Source organism: Rhinatrema bivittatum, chromosome 8 (genome assembly GCF_901001135.1).
Source record: "Rhinatrema bivittatum chromosome 8, aRhiBiv1.1, whole genome shotgun sequence".
Lineage (NCBI taxonomy): Eukaryota > Metazoa > Chordata > Amphibia > Gymnophiona > Rhinatrematidae > Rhinatrema > Rhinatrema bivittatum.
This window is the reverse complement of record NC_042622.1, coordinates 209947597-209966808: the sequence shown is the minus strand read 5'-3', so window position 1 is coordinate 209966808 and position 19212 is coordinate 209947597. Positions and strand designations below refer to the sequence as shown.

At 48.9% G+C, this 19212-nt stretch overlaps 1 protein-coding gene across 1 annotated transcript in view; it reads right to left on the bottom strand.

Moving 5' to 3' along the window:
* Nucleotides 1-994, bottom strand: part of ELN (elastin) — a 208687-nt gene extending 207693 nt beyond the window's left edge. Inside the window, exons 1-2 of the mRNA XM_029613541.1 lie at nt 526-994; nt 104-422 (exon numbers count right to left, since the gene is read on the bottom strand). Coding sequence (XP_029469401.1) covers nt 104-422; nt 526-994 — 788 coding nt within the window. The remainder of the gene's footprint in view (nt 1-103; nt 423-525) is intronic.
* Nucleotides 995-19212: the final 18218 nt, after the last annotated feature.

Here is a 19212-nt window from a genome sequence, read left to right as displayed (position 1 = left end):
CTGCACCCAATGTCTCACCCTGCAGCATCTGTATATGAGCACAGCTGCAGCATCTGTGCAGCTCGGACATGCAGACGGCAGGGGACTGCACCCAATGTCTCACCTGCCAGCATCTGTATATGAGCACAGCTGCAGCATCTGTGCAGCTCGGACATGCAGGCGGCAGGGGACTGCACCCAATGTCTCACCTGCAGCATCTGTATAAGAGCACAGCTGCAGCATCTGTGCAGCTCGGACATGCAGACGGCAGGGGACTGCACCCAATGTCTCACCTGCAGCATCTGTATATGAGCACAGCTGCAGCATCTGTGCAGCTCGGACATGCAGGCGGCAGGGGACTGCACCCAATGTCTCACCTGCAGCATCTGTATATGAGCACAGCTGCAGCATCTGTGCAGCTCGGACATGCAGGCGGCAGGGGACTGCAACCCAATGTCTCACCTGCAGCATCTGTATATGAGCACAGCTGCAGCATCTGTGCAGCTCGGACATGCAGACGGCAGGGGACTGCACCCAATGTCTCACCTGCAGCATCTGTATATGAGCAGAGCTGCAGCATCTGTGCAGCTCGGACATGCAGGCAGCAGGGGACTGCACCCAATGTCTCACCTGCAGCACCTGTATGAGCACAGCTGCAGCATCTGTGCAGCTCGGACATGCAGACGGCAGGGGACTGCACCCAATGTCTCACCTGCAGCATCTGTATATGAGCACAGCTGCAGCATCTGTGCAGCTCGGTCATGCAGGCGGCAGGGGACTGCACCCAATGTCTCACCTGCAGCATCTGTATATGAGCAGAGCTGCAGCATCTGTGCAGCTCAGACATGCAGACGGCAGGGGACTGCACCCAATGTCTCACCTGCAGCATCTGTATATGAGCACAGCTGCAGCATCTGTGCAGCTCGGACATGCAGACGGCAGGGGACTGCACCCAATGTCTCACCTGCAGCATCTGTATATGAGCAGAGCTGCAGCAACTGTGCAGCTCGGACATGCAGACGGCAGGGGTCTGCAGCACACGTCTCACCTATTTGTGTGCATGTGTGTGAGAACAGCTGCAGCATCTGTGCAGCTGAGAGCTGGGGCACTGAATATGGGTAGAGAAATAGATGAGAAATGAGAGGAGAGTGGGTAAACAATAAGTAAGAACTGTGAGGATGAGATGCCCCACGAGCAGGGTCAGCACCCTGCAGCGATGAGGCGGGGGAGGGGAGGAGAATTGTAAATACTCGGGGTAAGATACGCAGGAAACATTTTTCACTTTACTTTTCCGAGTACCAGCAGAGGAGGCTCAGGGTCTGCGAGCAGTGAGCACAGCTCGCACCGCTGTGTTACCGAGGTTCCTATTTCCCCCTTTATAGTCACTAATATTGTATCTTACTCCCGGACCGGTGGCCCCCACAGCAGCACTAGTGCCCCCCTCCACAGGAGAGGAGCAGGCTAAGGTCATAAGCCAGGAAAAAAAAAAGTCAAAGGCGTGCTATTTTAGAGAAGCGTTGCTATATTCATGTTTATACTGTGTTTAATTTTGTTTTATTGTATTTTATGGTTTTATGAGTGTTTAATTGTTATCCGCCATGAACCACTTGCGTGGGAAAGTGCGAGAGATAAATGATGTGCAAAAAAAAAAAAAAAAAGCCCCAGCTCCAGCCCAGCGTGGTGCGTACGGCACAGTGCCCACCACCGTGACAGTGCCGAAGGCGAGCAGACAGGGACCGGGGGGGGCTGTGACTTAGGTGAGGAGGGAGGAGAAAGTCGCGTTCTCCTCTCCTTACTCGTCGGTGGAGATTGGCTGAATGGTCTGCTTTCGCGCGATGTCGTACTCTCCAGCTGTCGGTAGAGGGCGCCAAAGAGGTGCCGAAAACCCGCTCTCCCCACCCGGAATCCACAGCTGTTTCCGAGCGAGCGAAAGTTTGCGCCGGGGCCGAGCAAGCCCAGGACTGCATGCGGACGTCTGCCCAGCAGTGTATACCTAGGGCACAGCCTGCTGCCACCTGCGCACCCGCCGCGGTCTGACCCTGACCCGGCCTGCAAGGTGTCCGGTTCCTCCTGTTAGCAGGAGCTCCTCGGGAAGGCTCATTAATGCTCCAAAGCAGATCCGAGGGGGGGGGGGGGGGGTCACATGCCCGCCCCAGTCACTTCCTCCTTAGCTCTCCGGGAAGGCCTGCAGTGCTCTTCTCTTCTTTGTAATGAAATAAACGTTTTGCTTGTCTGCCGCTATTCAAATGTGCTGTAAACTGCCTTTAGTGAATTTCGTATTCAAAAAGGCAAGGAATACATCCAAATAAATAGATAATAATACCTTTCAGGCAGAACCCGGCTTCTCTTCCATGAGAAGGGTCCTGAGGACCGAGCATACTGGAGCTCTGTTAGGCCTGGGAGTACAGATGATGGCTTTATCAAACAATTCTACAGCCACTGAAAAGAAAGAGAGAGAGAGAGAGAGCTGTGGAGCTCCCTGAGCAGCGAACAACTGCAGGAGTATACGGGGGTAGTAATGGGCAGAGGGATATGGCATAGACAGTCAACACAGGAGCTTCGGGTCCTCTGTAACTTGGACATGTGCCCAGCGTGGGCTCATAGTGGGTTTCATGCGTGGATCTTTGGGATAGCACAAGAACGTAACATTGGGCAAACTAGGCAGTCCTTATCTGTCGACAGGGTATCTGTTTCTATGTTACTGCACTCTCACAGAAAACTATTTTCAAGGTCATCAACCCAGGTCAACTGGCTGAAAATTGCCCTCATTTGCCCTGCTAGTCTAAAGCAGCACAATCCGGGGGGTGGCAAGGGGAAGGGTGGGTTAGGGTAACAAGGCAGGCAGATTTGATTTTCAGTCTGCACCTGTTACTGTACAGCAAATCTTTTGCCTGCTCAAATTGTAGGTGCCACGTCCACGCTGTTTAACTTGTGATTATTGCCCACCCTCTACTTGGGTAAAAGTGTGCATGGAGTTGACGGTGTGGCGATTTGGAGGTGGTCCTAAGGCAGGGATGGCTCGGGGAGGGTGACTCCGCACACAGTTTCCAGCAATCTAAACCACCCATGTAGTTTTGCCTTGAAAAAGCGGCTGCACCTAAAAAAAAAACAAAAACAAAAAAAAACAGGCACAAATTTGTGCAGGCACCATTTTGCTTTGATTATTGTGGCATATACCACTATGCACGGGGATTGCAGGAATATGGGCCAGTTTGATTAGCGCTCTTTATGCATCCTGAGGGAGAACCGGGTCATCACGCCTATGCACAAGGAAGGCCAAGCTAATCAGAAGTATGGCTATGAAGGTGAGACCAGGGCCGTCAGAAGAGGTGGGCGAGATGGGTCGAGGAGGGGAGGGGGTGCCAGGCTCCTGCACGTTTGCTTCTGTGTGGCGTAAAGATGCCCACAGGTGGCCCCCACCGCCGGTCCTCAGCATCACCTCGCTCCGCCCCTGGGTGACACTACCCCCCTCAGCTGTAAAACAGGGTACAGTTTTGGTCACCAGGATGAATGCTGGCAGGACAGCAACAAGATCAACGTAGGTCAAAGAAGAACAGCAAAGCTTATACAGGGCAACGTTCAGGCGTTTTGCCTTTGCATCAAGTTTCAATGAGAAAGCGTACCCGTGCTTTCCTTTTCAAACCTGTGGTGGGCGCAAAGTACCCGCAGATCTTTTTCTGGGCAAATAACGCGCACAGATTTGGAAATGCAATTTCACGCACGTTATTTTCTGATCCCAAGCAAAACACGCCCCTGGGAGCCCCTCCCCCAAACGTGGCTGAGAGTGCGTGCATGGTGGAACTATGGGGGCCGATGCAGCAACCGCGCTCAGCCTAGCGCACAGCTTTGACACGCAGTTGGATGCACGTTTTGGATGCGCTAGAATAACTCCCGATGCAATGATGGGATTAGCGCGTCCAAAACATGCGTCCAGACCCTGCGCGTGACTAATAGCGCTCGTCACATGTAAATGCCATGTTGATGAGGCCGTTAACTAGAAACCTCCCCAATGTAAAAAATCACCGTGCGCCCGATGAATGCCATCCCCGGAGCTGGCGTTGCCTTGAGGCGCCCCCAAGCCGTCAACAGAAAAGCAGGAAAATACTGCTTTTCTGTGGTTCTCCTCCGACTTAATATCGTCGCGATACTAAGTAGGAGGAACCACAGAAAGCAGCGACATGAAGAAAAAAAAAAACGTCTGTACGGCAGTCAAGTTAGGAAAACGGACGCTTAGTTTACCAGCATCCGTTTTCCTAACCCGTGGCTGTGTCGGCCACGTCTCCTGGGCGCCCGATGCCAAGGATGCTCAAAGGATGCACAGTTTCCCCTAGAGCGTCCTTTATAACGCGGCTGTTCATTTGCATATCGCATCACACGCCCAGGAGAGGTGGAAGGGGGGCGTGTGTTAGGAAAACGGGCGCCCAGTTTGGAGACCCCTTTTTTTTTGGCGTGGCCCTATTGCATTGGGCCTGTCTGTATGGACTTTTGGCCATGTTGAGGGATGGTGGCCACTTCCCATGCGGGCACACCGCTATTTACCCCTGTAAGTAGCTTGCCCTGCCCTGGGGGATGGTGCATGTACGGTATTCCGAGACAAAGAATGCTCCCACTGGTTGAGCGGGCGGGGGGCAGTATGAGATGAGAATATCGTGGAGGTTCTGCTGGAGGACTGTACATTCAAGGGATTTTACGTAGAAGGGACTTCCAGAACCAGAGAGCAGAGGTTAAAACTGATCAAGGATAAAACAACTGTAGCAAGGGAAACATTGTTATAGCTTGCGTGATAAAGCTCTGGAGCAGACCAGCAATGGATCGGCTTGAGGAATTGCACACAAAGGAATTAAAGAATAATTTATTGTTTTTGTTTTACTTTTTACTTGGTGTCCTTATCATCAATGGCCGTCTTCTGGTGCACCAGCTCTCTCTCTCTGTGCTCTGCTTTCCTCTTTGATTCTCCCCCGTTTTTTAGATCTTGACTATTTTTTTTTTTTAATGTCATTCCCTCAGACTGCTCTCTGCTTTCCTCTCACCTTCATTTCAACCAGCGTCATCTCCCAGGGTTCATCCACTTCCCATCATCTCGTGCACCCCTTTCATTTGAGATCACGTCCTTCTAGCTGATCTGCAGAGTCCTTCTAGAAAGCCCCATCTCAAATGCCTCTATTTTTATGGTTTCCAGTTGGCTCCAGATTTTCAGGACGGTTTGATCCAGCCCTGGATTTACCTCATTGCATGCAGGGACTTGTAGACTTAAGGGCCTATTTCAGACCGTACGAAAGTTGCCCGGGAGAGGGGCACCAGCCCATTCTCCCACCGAAATAACAGTCAAATAACTGTGCCCTGCATCCCGCAGGGGACACAGAAGAAAAGGTACTTGTAGACTTAAGGGCCTATTTCAGACCGTACGAAAGTGCCCGGGAGAGGGGCACCAGCCCGCTCTCCCACCGAAATAACAGTCAAATAACTGTGCCCTGCATCCCGCAGGGGACACAGAAGAAAAGGTACTTGTAGACTTAAGGGCCTATTTCAGACCGTACGAAAGTGCCCGGGAGAGGGGCACCAGCCCGCTCTCCCACCGAAATAACAGTCAAATAACTGTGCCCTGCATCCCGCAGGGGACACAGAAGAAAAGGTACTTGTAGACTTAAGGGATGCAATAGGAAAATCAGAACTACAAGTCCCTGCATGCTGTGGCATAAAACCAGGGCTGGATCAGCCTGTCCTGAAAGTCTGTATTTGCCTCATGAACTCTTTGCTATGAGGGCAGTTTTCCAAGCCATTTCAAAGGGGTAAAACAGAGCTCTCTAACTGTGGGAACAGGGGCTTGGAAAACTGCCCATCCTTCGCACAGGTGAAACTACGCAGGCAGTGCCACTACGATTGTGACTTTATCAGCGGAGTGAGGAGGTGGTCCCGGGACAGGGTTGGGGGAGGGGCATGCAAGAGTGCACATACTTTCACATTTTCAAAAGCATTTTGCGCAGCTTTACTCAGGAAAAATGGGTCTGCACAAAAAGCTGGTGCTTTTTCTTAGGCAATTTTCAAAGGGGAAAATTCTTCCCTTTTTGAAAGTTGGTACAAAGACTGTTGTTTAAAAATGGTTTCACCTTTGTGCTCAGTAGCCTTTTCTTTAACCTTAAATACAAATTCTTACTAAGAAACTCTTTACAGACCCAAAGTCAGTCTTTTGCTTTCACAATTCTTCTTTTAAACATTTTCCATGTTCTAGATATTTATAGTCTAATTTATTCCAGAGTCTCACTCACACACGATTAAACTGTACATATTCTTAGCCGATAATAATAGCAATATGTACAGAGGTGTGCAAGCAGCAGGAAACTGAACACAAGGGGTTCTGTGTCTAAAGCCCATATGTAGTGACGTGTGGTGAGATTCACTGCAGGGGACTCAGCTCTTCCCTCTCGGGCTATCTCTCACCTATCACCTCCCACTCTCTTTCTCCCCAACAGGCGCTGCCGGGATTAGCTCCCCTCTCTCTGATTTTTATTTCTATCCATCATCCTCTCCCCCTCTTCAGCCCATTGCCCCTCTCCCATGCTCCCCAGCCCATCCTCCCATTCTCATGCTCTGCCCCCTCCCCCCCCCCCAAAAAAAAAGCTTTTCCTTTCCCACTATCAGTTCCTCCCTCTCTCTTATCCAGGGCTTCCCAAACCCTGTCCTGGGGACCCCACAGCCAGTCGGATTTGCAGGATATCCACCATGAATATGCATGAGATACATTTGCATACACAGAGTTTCCATTGATATGCAAATGTATCTCATGCATATTCATTGTGGGCATCCTGAAGACAGGTTTGGGAAGCCCTGCTCTTTTCCATCACCCCATTACCTCTTGTTATACAATTCACCCCATTGCCCCTCTGTCATGCTCTGACACCCTTCCCCCCACCCCTTGAGTCGTCCCCTTTTTGGTTTTCTCTCATCCATCAAAATCCCCTCTCACATGCACTCTCCCCTACAATCATTCACTATCTGACTTGTCCTTCCATCCCCAATCACCCTCCATATCTCAAATCTTTGCAGCCTAAGGCAGCAGGAGTGCCGTTGGGCTGTCTCATTTTGTCTCCAGTATTGCTTCGCCAATTCCTCCTCGCCTGCGTGCGCTTCCATCCAATCAAAGATACCAGCCATAGAGGAAGGGGGAAGATGCCAGGGAGGCAGAAAAATAGGGCCCAGGGGCTGCACATTGCCATGCGGAAGATCCCCAGTTCAAATCCGGAGTTTGGTTTTCTGCCCCCCTGGGGCTGGCGATGCGGCAGAAGCAGCCTTCAGTGTCCTTGGAGGAAAGGCGTCACGGTCATTGTTACAGGCGCTATCTAATGAATGTAGAGAGCATGATAGAGGATTCTGGAAGGCCTCAGGACCACTGCTGCAATGAGCAGACCAGGAACAGTGGGAAGGAGGGGGAAACCCCCCAGGCAGTTGTAAACGAAGGGTCATGGTGCCACATCTCACCCCTAGTTCTGATTATTCACAATTTGCTGCACCATCACACCTCTCCTTGGATAAATGCAGCGCTAAACATGTAGACACCCAATCGCGCCCTCCAGCCATCAACCTTTGGAAGTTTCCATCACACAGAGCTGCCAGACTCGACTCAACAAGGGAAAAAGAGCCTTTTCCATTTCCGGGTCCCTCCTTGTGGAATTCACTCCCTGTGCAGCTACGTCGAAGACGCCAAGAGAATTCAGAAAGGCCTTGAAAACCTTCCTCACCGTCGCTTTTAAGGGCCTCCTCCAGCACCAGCCAGCATAATAAAACCTATCCAGTACAACATTAAGATCTTTATTGAATGGCACTCTGTTGTAATGAATACGTATGAGATGTATTTATCTAGACTGGAGACGCAGTGTATGCAGATTTCTTTCATGCACAGTGACATAGTAAATGACAGCAGAAAAAAAGACCCAAGTGGTCCATTCAGGCTGCCCAGCAATTTTTTAAAATTGCTATTAACGCCGCTCCCTGCAGATCCCCGCCCCCCCCCCTCCCCCCATGTTTTCTGTTAAGGGTTGACGTTGCCGCTCCTTGCAGGTTACCCCTTATCTTCATTCCATCCTCTAGCCACTAGGGGGCTCCTCGGTGTTTATCCCAAGCCCTTTTGAATTCCATTACTGTCCTCACCGTCGTCACTGCATCTTCCAGGCATTCCATGAATCCGCCACCCCTTCCATGAAGAAATATTTCCCAGCATTGTTCCCGAGTTGGAGCTTCATATGACCCCCTAGTTCTGCAGCTTTCTTTCCATCGGTAAAGGTGTGCTTCTTGTGCCTAATTAATACATTTCTGATATTTAAGAGTATGTCCCTTCTCTTCTCCAGCGCATACATTATTTAGGTCCTTCAGTCTCATCTCATAAGTCTTCCAGGGCAGACCCCATACCAGTTTGCTTGCCTATTCATTGTGGCTTCTCCTGAAAACCAAACTGGGTAGATGTGCTTCCAGCACTAAGATGAGAACCACCGATCTATGGAAGAAGGCAGCATACGAGGATAAATATTCCTTCCATTTACCTCCAGACCTGTCCTTCCTCTCTCCAGCCTCATTCTGATTAATCGCATCACGTGAAAAGCATCAAGGAACTAAGACAAGCAAAAAGAGAAGAGCCCAAGACACACAGACAAGGCTTTGGGTACAAGAGAAGAATCAGCGGAGGTGACTACTGGGATAAGAGGTTCGCAAAACAGAATTTGATGGCAAAATAAGGACGGTAAGGAACATCTAGTAGTCCCAGTTTACTTCCCCTCAGTTAATCTCTGTTTTTTCCTTTCAAGTCTTTGCAATTAAGGATCCTCTCTGCTTATCCCCTGCTTTCTTGGGAAAGGCAGACATGAGGTGAGGAAATGCTTTTTCTCTCTCTCTCTCATGGACTTTCCAGCTTTTGGGGTGTTTTCCAGAGCCTAACGTGTAGATTCAGTAGAACGGTGCTCTATAAGAATTCAGGCTGAGTCACCGAGCAAGCAAGGTACAAACAAAATCATTTCTGACATCAGTTACAATTAAATGTTTAGTAGACTGCCCAGGAGGAGAGGGCTAGAAATGTTGTTATCACAACCTTACAATATAATGGGATCTATCCACTAAAATTGTTCTCCTGTTTTGTCTATGTGGTACATAGGGCCCAATGTTTAATAAACACGTAAGTACATTTATTTGCACCTATGGCATGTAAGCCTTCTATGGGGGTAACTTTGTGGCACCACACATAAGTTAACCAGTATACAATATACATTACATAGGTTAAACCAATTTTCAAAGCAGACTTATGCACAGATGTCTGCTTTGACAATTATGCAGTGTGTTGAGAGCCAGTGGAAGGCCTGTAAGCTTGGTATAATTTTTTTTCAAATTTTGTTTTAATGTATCAATATACACGTTGTGGAATTTTGTACAAGTTGCAGTCGCTGGTTCTGTCTGATAGACAGCCCGATGTGTAGTGAGTTGTAGTAGTCCAGGCGGGAGATCACAAAGGCCTGGATGGCTGGTGCAAAGGCCGAGTCATAAAGAAGCCAGAGATGCTGTAGCTGGTGTAGGTTGGAGGCTGTTTTAATCATGTTACGATTGTGGTCCCTTGGGCCGGTTGGGACAGTGGATGGTATGCTATGGAAGACCACAGCAAGCGTCCCAGCCGGGAGGCGGCTCGGAAGAGACTCAGAGGAAGCTTCACCACTGGAAGTCCGAGGTCCCCCCAGGAGGAGCCCGTAGGGGACCCGGACCTCTTGAACTTAGGTGTGATCCTATGCGACCAAGGACCCAGGCAGTGGCTGAAGAGTTGGACAAAGGCTGGGCCCAGGTAGATGAAGAGTCTTCACCCTCGGAAGCTTGCGGCTCCCCTGGGAGGAGCCCGAGCTGCTGGGACTTAGGAGAATCCTCTGGGCCAGCAAGTACCGGATACCTGAGGTGATGAAGAAGCTGAAGTCGGAGTCCAAGAGCGAAGCCGGGTCAGAAGCCAGGAGTCAGAGATCCAAACCAAAGCCAGGGACAAAAGCAGAAGACGGAGTCGAGGAAGGAGCCGGGTCGGAAGCCAAAGGTCAGAAGTCAATACCAAGCCAGGAACAGAAGCCGAAGCCGAAGTCGTGGAACGGAGCCAGGTCAGAAGCCAGAAGTCAGACGTCGATACCACAACCAATGGGCAGTAGCAAGAGACAAGTCAGGAAGCAAGGCGGGTCGAAGACAAACGCAATCCAAGGATACAGCGGCAACTAGCACTCAGACAAGCTGAGGAACCTCATTGCAAGACAAGGAAGGAACCAGGATGCAGGGCTTAAATAAGCCAGAGCGTCTGACGTCATCCAGGGACAGTCCTGAGGTTTCCCGCGCTGGCCCCTTTAAATCTCCAGCCCCTGCGCGCGCGCGCCTAGGGGGCGGGACCAGCCGCGGCGAAACGCCGGCGTCTCCCTTGAGGAGGGAGAGCCGCGGCAGAGGCCCGAACAGGCCTAATCGGATCCGCGGCGGCCTGGGCCGGCCTCGAGGTAAGTGGGGGACCCGGGGCACGGCCAGGGGCCACAACAAATCACTGCTCGGACTTGGATATCGGCAGTGAGATATGAGTCTAATAAAATTCTTAGGTTCCAGACTTGGTGAAAGGGAGAGCCAGACCGCCAGTGGTTACGCCTCCTGGGACATCACGTCTAGTTGGCAGAGAGATGCCTCCATGCTCCTCAGAAGGGAGTGATGGACTCCCACCTCCCTTTGTTTCCTAGGTTCAGTGGTTGCTGATGCTTCAGCTTTGGGGTTTATGAGTTCCAGTTCCTCCTCCTCCTACTGGTTCTTGAGCTCAAGAGAAAATGGAGTTGGGGTGTAGAGTCTGATGGGCTTTTCTCTCCTTGTCTGGAACCAGTTCTGGCCTGATCTGCTTACGCCTCCAGGAGAAACACTTACTGTGAAGCAGAAATGACTCAGAGCCTTTCTGTGGCAGCGTGCAAGGATTCTTTACTTGGGATAGAAAACAAACATTTCAGACACGTTACATGGCTCTGTACAGGTGATCGTGCTGGTACATATATAACCAGCACAACAGGCAGGGGGAAAGATGGAGACACAACTCGCTAGTACAGGTTAAGTCCTATCTAGGCAGTGTTGCAGACCTACGCCCTCCCACACAGGGTCAGGTGACATGGCTAGGAGGCACATGAACCCTTTGCTGTCTGTCTGGAGGATGATCTTCTTCCATCAGTCCACCAGCAGGCTCTAGAGGATGAGATAATCTGGGTCCAGCCTTTCAGCTTGTGCTCTAGTTTCATCTGCCCTTCTGCTGAAGTTTTCCCCATCTGTGATGCAGCCAGCATTTCGTTGATGTAGACCTCGTGTTCCAGGATGCTTCTCAGCCTTGCCGCCTCCTCTCTGTCGTGCCTGTTTTCCGAGGAAGTTGACATGCATCTTTTGCATTACCAGTTTCTCCCAGCAGATCAGGAGGTCCCATCTGGACAGAGGCAGAAATTGGAACAGTGGTAAATTTTTTTTGGCAACTCGGAGTATCTCGGCCATCCTTCTGCTGTTACCTGCTGAGAGAAATGAGAAAGACTTACTAAAGTCCCTACCTTTTTCTCAGCCGTCCTGCAAGCAAAATCAGTTTATCCTTTCTTTGAAATATATTGTAGTTTATATCATTTTGTTTCCCATTTGATAAATACCCTTCACTTTTTACCAGCATACTGTGCTGTTTTTGTCTCCCGTTAGAAAAACATATCGACATGGAAAACAATACAGTGCTTGATTATAAGACTCCAAACAAGCCAGTTTTTTGGTGTCTGTTCTCCATTAGAAGTATTACCGTAGAGAAGAAATTCTGGAAACTTTATTCCCACCAACATCTTTTGGAACTGACGTTGCTAACTTCCACATTTTTTTTCAAACGTCGGCATACAAGGCAGGACGATTTTTTTTTATTTTTTTTTTGCTAGAGTGTTTAGGTCCCAGTCCTGGGCCTTTTGAACAAGCATGCATCAGACAATACTGTGCTACTCACGTCTGCTTTTTGTAAGCCTTCTCCCGGATGTAGTGGTGCTAACGGTGGCATCACCTATCTTACGAAAGCACCAGCTTGGAGTCGCACGATGCAGCCGGCAGCTTGTCTCCATCATTAATTGCTTCCATGACACTGTCTCCATATTAAAACAATTTCCATTTCACTGTTGGTCATCCTATTTCCGTGGTTAGTGCACTGCCTGAGCCAGATTACAGAAAGGCCTTGTCTGTTTTGAAAAGCTGGAGTATTGATTAGTATCCTGTACCTTCTGTTAGCTCCCTTTCTTTTACCTTATTATGTCTTTGACTGACTGATTTGTATTTACAGCCAGACACGATAAGACTGTGTCGGACCGATACAGCCACTCTCCTGTGCATGCGATTCACTAAATTAATTTATTTAAATTAGGCCCGGCAGTAAAAAGAGGTGCTAGGGACAATAGCGCGTCCCTAGCGCCTCTTTTTAGACAGGAGCGGCGACTGTCAGCGGGTTTGACAGCTGACGCTCAATTTTGCTGGAGTCGGTTCTCGAGCCCGCTGACAGCCACGGGCTCGGAAACCGGACGCCGGCAAAATTGAGTGTCCGGTTTTCAACCCGCGAGTCGCAGGCCGATTTCAAATTTTTTTTTTTTTTACTTTTTGTAACTTTCGGGACCTCTGACTTAATATTGCCATGATATTAAGTCAGAGGGTGCACAGAAAAGCAGTTTTTACTGCTTTTTTGTGCACTTTCCCGAGTGCCCAGAGAAATTAACGCCTACCTTTGGGTAGGCGCTAATTTCTGAAAGTAAAATGTGCGGCTTGGCTGCACATTTTACTTACTGAATCGCGCGGGAATACCTAATAGGGCCATCAACATGCATTTGCATGTTGCCGGCTCTATTAGGTTCGGGGGGTTGGACGTGCGTTTTGGACGTGCTATTACCCCTTACTGAATAAGGGGTAAAGCTAGCGCGTCCAAAATGCGCGTCCAAATGCCGGCTAGCAGTACGCTCCGTCGGAGCGCACTGTACTGTATCGGCCTGTATGTGAGAGCGATAAAGAGAGAGGACACAACTTTTCCTTCCAGACACTGTTCCTTATGCCTGTTTCAGTTCTTCTTTGTGCAATGTTTAAGACCACTAGCACTAGCTCATTACTTATGCTTGGGCTTGTGCATCCTTTCAGCAAAACCGGTGGCCAGGGCGGATCAGACGGGGCTTGTGGCGCTGGGGCAATTCTGCTAGAGCAGGCCGCACCCCCAAAAGAACAAAGAGTAGGGGGCATCTCCCCCAAACTATTATGATGTGTGTGGATGGGGGAGAATGGAAACCGTAGCTCCTGGACCGGCCCAACGCTGATACCTGCTTCATGGCTGCTCCGGACCCCGCCTACCCCAGATCTAACACTTTTTTCATAAATGAGCATCGCCTACAATTTAGCCTTATCTTTTTTTTTCCTCATGGTAACAGGGTGGCAGGTTGGTCTGGGCCCTGGTAAAGTGCACCCTTCCTCTATTCCATACTTGGGCCCTGTCCTGGACAGGAGCTTCCCTAGCTCACAACAAACCTGGTCTTCTACTGTGATCCAGTTAGGGAATCTCTAGGCTCAGCCCAACTCATCTCTTTTCCCATATCCTAGAGAGAAGAATTTAGGGAAAGGCAAATCAAATACTTATAAATAAATAACTCTCTGGCTGACACTGAATCCAGTCTCCTCCTGGGGCCCAGGTAGGGGATCTCTGGCCCCATTCTGTGCATTGCATTTTGGCCAATTTTAAAGCAGATACCGCACACTTTTTTTTTTTTTTTCTTTCATTTTTATACCCTGGGGGAAAAAAACCTTTGCAATATTATTTTAACAAAGGTATAACTTTTACTCTTTCGAAAGATATCACAACCACATGTGCACGGCAATGGGAAGTGTTCCAAGAGGCCGTCCCTATAAACCCATTGAGGCCCTTAATGTCTAGATTATTCCGATGTTGTTTATTTAAATTCTCTCTTCCTTGTGGCTCAGTTTCACTCTAACTTGTAAATATTTACAACATATAACTGTACATATATGTCATAAATGAATCCCAGTATTGGATAAAATGTGAGTGACTGCACGCTGATGATTAATGGAATATTACCATGGTATTCCTTTATCTGCAGACTGCTCACAGCGGGGGCAGGCTCGGCCTGCTTTTAACGCTGCAGCCTTATAACAACAACGACACTAGGCCTCAGGGCCTCTGAAATGATAATATAATCTGATTAAATCGTTCCGGCCCTATCCGTGGCCCATCCTTAATGGAATCATGTTTTCTGTTCCTCAGCTTCACTTTCCCTTAAGACAGATGCCAAAAGTTGTCCATCCAAAAGAGTGAGATTTACCACCCCCTTGAGTGAGACGGAGGCCAAAGAGTGAGATTTTTCAGGTGGTGGGTCCAAGGGTATAAATCTGGAAAGATCTCGGTGTTCTACTGCTCTGCAAATGAAAATAGCAGTACAAAGTGATATTTCACATTCTTTGGTTTTACTTCGGTTGTAAGTGCCGGTATAAATTCCACCCGAGCAGCTCCTGCAAGGCAGGGGGTCCCAAGGAAGAAGGGGGGCCTGCTCACAGCGGCTCCACGATCTTCTAAAGAGCACCTCAGCACCCTGCTCTGGGGGCCCTTTCCGATTACAATTCTTTAATTCGCTTTGAAAACAAGATGCACCGCAGTGTCCGTCTTTCCAAAGGTGTTCCTTTACCATGGATGTAGGTATGTGTGCATGAGCGTGGGTGGGTGTAGCACCCACTGCTCTGTCTCCCCTCCCTCAGTCATTTATCCTCTTCCCTGCTCCATCCCATCTCCAACAAATCTCTATCACCACCCTTTATTTCTTTATAAAAAAATGTATATGCTGCATTTTTCTTAACAAACATTGTACAAAGCATATTGCATCTATAACATAAACACATCTTATCACATTAAAAACATCCTTCATGGCCCCCGCGCCCCCCCCCCCCCCCCCCCAGGCAACCCTCCCTTTTGACTTCAATTTCCTAATCCCCCACTTTGGCCTCCATCAATCTGCCCCTCCCCCCCCAGCAACCCTCCCACTTTTGACCTCAATCACTCCACTCCTCTCAGCCAATACTCCCACTTCATTTGTTTTTCTACGGGGCTCCTGCTACTCTGGTGCCTGCCTCCTTTTCACTTCCTCATGGGCAGGACCTAGGGAGGCCCTGGCCATCACACCTCTTCAGTCCCACCTCCTCTATTTCTTTGCCAGTGGAGTCTGAGGAACACTGCTGGCTGGGCTGCTCTGGTCCTGCCAGTGCGTGAGAGAAGGGGTTTATTGTGTGAGCGTGAGACTGCGTAAGAGTACTGAGATTCCGCTATATCCTTGGTATCCGTTTCCCAAAACCTGCTGGAGATCTCCCCCCATCGTTCTGTGCCAAGATCCTGATACATTCATGGGGGTCTCTCTCACCCTCTCTTGAACCGAGATCCTGGTACAAGCTGGGGGTATCTCCCTGTCTATTTGTCAGTACTGAGATCCTATTACCTGCTGGGGATCTCTTCAGCTCAGAATGTCCTTTACCTTTTGTTAGATGAGGGGTGTTCAACTGCAGTGCTTAAGGGCTACAAACCAGTTCACGTTTTTAGAATATACAGATCTCTATGTGTAAATCTTATGCGTATTTATTAGGGCTATCTTGAAAACCTGCCCAGTTTGTACAAACTTGTTGCGTTTGGCGGTCCGTGGGCTTCTCAAATAGATGGCCACACTCACCTATTGAGCCAGGCCCCAGCAGCCACACTCCGGCACCTCCAGACGCTCCCCCTGCCTGCACAGAGGGACACCGCTCCTTGTTGGGGGCAGGACACCGCAGATGCCTTCGAAAGGAAAAGGCCAGTGGCGCCCTGTGATGACATCATCAGGAAAGGCCTATAAAAGGCCACTGCAGCATCTCTTCCACGCCTCAGCAACAGGTCCTACTACAGCCTCTGTAGCATGAGTTGCCTCAGCATCTTCAGTTCGGGGTGTTCGTTCTTTTCTTCAATTCCAGTGTCTTGTTCTTTGGTTCTTGTGGTTTTTGTGTAACTCTTAGTGGAGTGTTTTAAGTCTTAAAGGCACACAATCTAATTTATTTCTTCGGGGCTGCTCTGGCTAACCATTCACTCTCACTAGATAGAGATGAATTGGCTTATTGGGGAATCGGGCTTCCCCTGATAGGTGAGCTGGTCGCTACCATCGTGCTTTTTTTTTAATAAGGATTCCCGCCAAAGAAAATGAGATGGGCTGCTGTGGCCGATAAAAGATCTACAAAGTCGTGGCAGAGCCAATGAAGCCGCACTGAAAATGAGGCCTAAGGGGTGCATCAGAGCTCATTCTGCTGTGCCTGAAAGAGGACCTGCAAGCTGCAGTGTGAAGAGGGATCTGCGGGGACGCTGAAACTGGTGCTCCATCGGTCTGGGGGCGGCGATGGCATGACTTCTCCTCCTTCCTCCCCACGCAGACCGGAAGAGGAAGTGGTGGGTCCATGCGAGTGGGAAAAAGAAGAAGAGCGTCGACGATGCAGGAATAGGCAGCATTGGTCCCAAGTTTGCGCGGCGACCAAGAAGCAGCAGCAACAGCGCTCTTGTCTCGGCTTCCACCTCTTCGCAAGCACATCCCCCAGGTCGTCGCAGGAAGAGGCATCAAGCACCGGAGGAAAAGCAACACTGCCACCTCCCCCCTTCCCAACCCGCAGGAAACGGAGCAGCATTCAGCCCCCACGGCCCTCTGACGTGGGGGCTGAAAGAGGAGGCTGCTGCTGTACTTCTACTGGGGAGGGGGGCGGAAGTGAATGAGTGAGAGTGTGTGTGTGTGAGGGCATGTGAGGGTAAAAGAGCATATCTGTCTGTGAGGGCATGTCCGTGTGCATGTGAGAGAATGACTGTGTGTGTGAGAGCATGTGTGAGACAGCATGTCTGTGTGTGTGTGTGTGTGTGAGAGCATGTCTGTGTGTGAGAGCATGTGTGAGACAGCATGTCTGTGTGTGTGTGTGTGAGAGCATGTCTGTGTATGTCTGTGTGTGAGAGCATGTCTGTGTGTGAGAGCATGTCTGAGACAGCATGTCTGTGTGTGTGTGTGAGAGCATGTGAGCATGTTTGTGTATGCCTGTGTGTGAGAGTGTGTTTGTATGTGTGTGAGAGCATGTGTGTGTATGTCTGTGTGTGAGAGTGTGTTTGTATGTGTGTGAGAGCATGTTTGTGTGTGTGTGTGTGAGAGTGTGTGTCTGTGTGTGTGTGTGTGTGTATATGTGTGTGTGTCTGAGAGCATGTTCTATGATTGAGCATGCGTGTATATATGAGAGAGAGAGAGTGTGTGAGGAACAACCCCTCACCTCTCCCTTGCTAATCCACGACAATCTCAGGGCATTTGTAAATCAAAAAGATTGCAGGTGTGAAAAAACTGGGGATTTTTTATCCTTTTTAAGATTTAAGTATTGGATGGTGTTTGAAATATTTTATTGGTCTTTGGAAAATTTATGAGTTTTCAATTATTAGATGTTGTTCTGTTTGTCAGCTGTTTTGAAATATTCTTTTTATTAGTATGTTTTACTTCTACTGATGACTTATATTTACTGATTTTGCTGTTTTCTGAGGAATTGTAATATTTCTGTTTTTCCGTTGTTGCACTGCATAATAGTCTGGCTTGTTGCGGTTAACAGTTCAATTTCTGTCTGAATGTTTGTAATAATACTTTATGGTTACTTTATTCTGCATTTTTGTGAGGGTCTGTTTGTATTTTGCATGTGTGACTGACGTATTCTGCTAGTGTGGAGGTTCTGTGTAGGGATCTGTAGCAGTTTGGATTTTTCTGTTTTCCTAACAGTAGGTGTATTGGCTTTTTAGAGTCTAGTGTAATGATCACAGTATTGCCTTTTCATAAGTAGGGTTGTTAGTGTTTGCGTGCTGGCAGTTATTGCAGTTTTGATATGGAGATTTACTGTATTGAAATTGTAATCCAGTTTACATGTGACTTTCTGAGGGCCAAGCTCATACCCAACACACATTACAATGGACCTAATACCAATTCCAAGGTCTTTTCTACTTTTTTGCAGAGTTTTACAGCACTCTTTACAAGTATAATATACATGTTGCAAGTGATATTTTTAAATCACAAGGCGTTTATTTTGGAGATATTTTGGCTCAGTTCTGTCGGGTTCCAGAGTTAACTTGGCGTGCTTTTGGGAGCTGTTGACACATGTGCTGCAGGGAAAGTGCATGAATGCGTCAGTTACCCCATGGGCTTGTTTTTAAAAAATCCCCCAGGCCGATATTTTCCTGCAGTCCACCCCTGACTCCCAAACTGACTCTTAAACACTGGGAGTAATTCTTTTTATGGGGGGAAGCTCTCGCTTATGGCCCAGACGATGAAAGAAGGTCGCCGGTGTGTGTGCGCTGTACATTAGGTGCTTCCCATGAAGTGAGAGGCTTTAATGACTCAGACAGGACCAGGTCTGGGTGTTAAAATAAAGTTTACTGATTAATAAAGTTAAATAAAGTCCATTTGTCCATCTGACTGTAGTTACAGGGTTTCTTTCTGTGTAGGTGGATGTTCTTATTACAGACCTCTGGGTAGAGCCCATGGTGATTTTAAAGTTGCTTACTCTCCCAGCGGCTGTGCTGTGGGAATCCTAGTGGAGGGGTCCCCCTTTACTTTGCATAAATCCTACCTTTGGAAATCTTCTCTTCTGTGGACACCCAGCCTGTCCTGCTTCCTTGGGAGGAAATCCAGATGGGATCTCCTTCTCTTGTCCTGTCTTCCTTTGGTTATGCTGTTCCTTTATCCTTAGCTGTTACTTCAGGTGATTTCTCTTGTGGGAACATCAGGGGACCAGGTGATTCCTCAGCACTGCAATCCCAATGGGGAAGGGGGACCCAAAAACTTCCCCCACTACTTTTTAGTTCCAAAAAAGACTTTAAGTCTTACTCTGGATAGCTTCTCTGCCCTCACCGTTTCTCGCAGCAGGATTCATCACTGGTGCTTGTCTACCTAGTGAGTAGAGTAGGCTCATAGGTCTCTGGTCCCCTGAGGAGAGCTCCTTGCCCCAAAGGAGTATCAGGCTTAAAAGTCTATCTCCCTGTAAATTATAAGAAGGACCCTCTGGCAGGGAGTGCTCGGTGAGTGTCTCTTCTAAAATAAAACTCCTTTGGGCAAGGCCGGGAGGCCCTACCAGAGTGTGGGGAAAATACAGGGCCGGTGCAAGGGGATTAGGCACCCTAGGCGAGCTTTCTCCCTT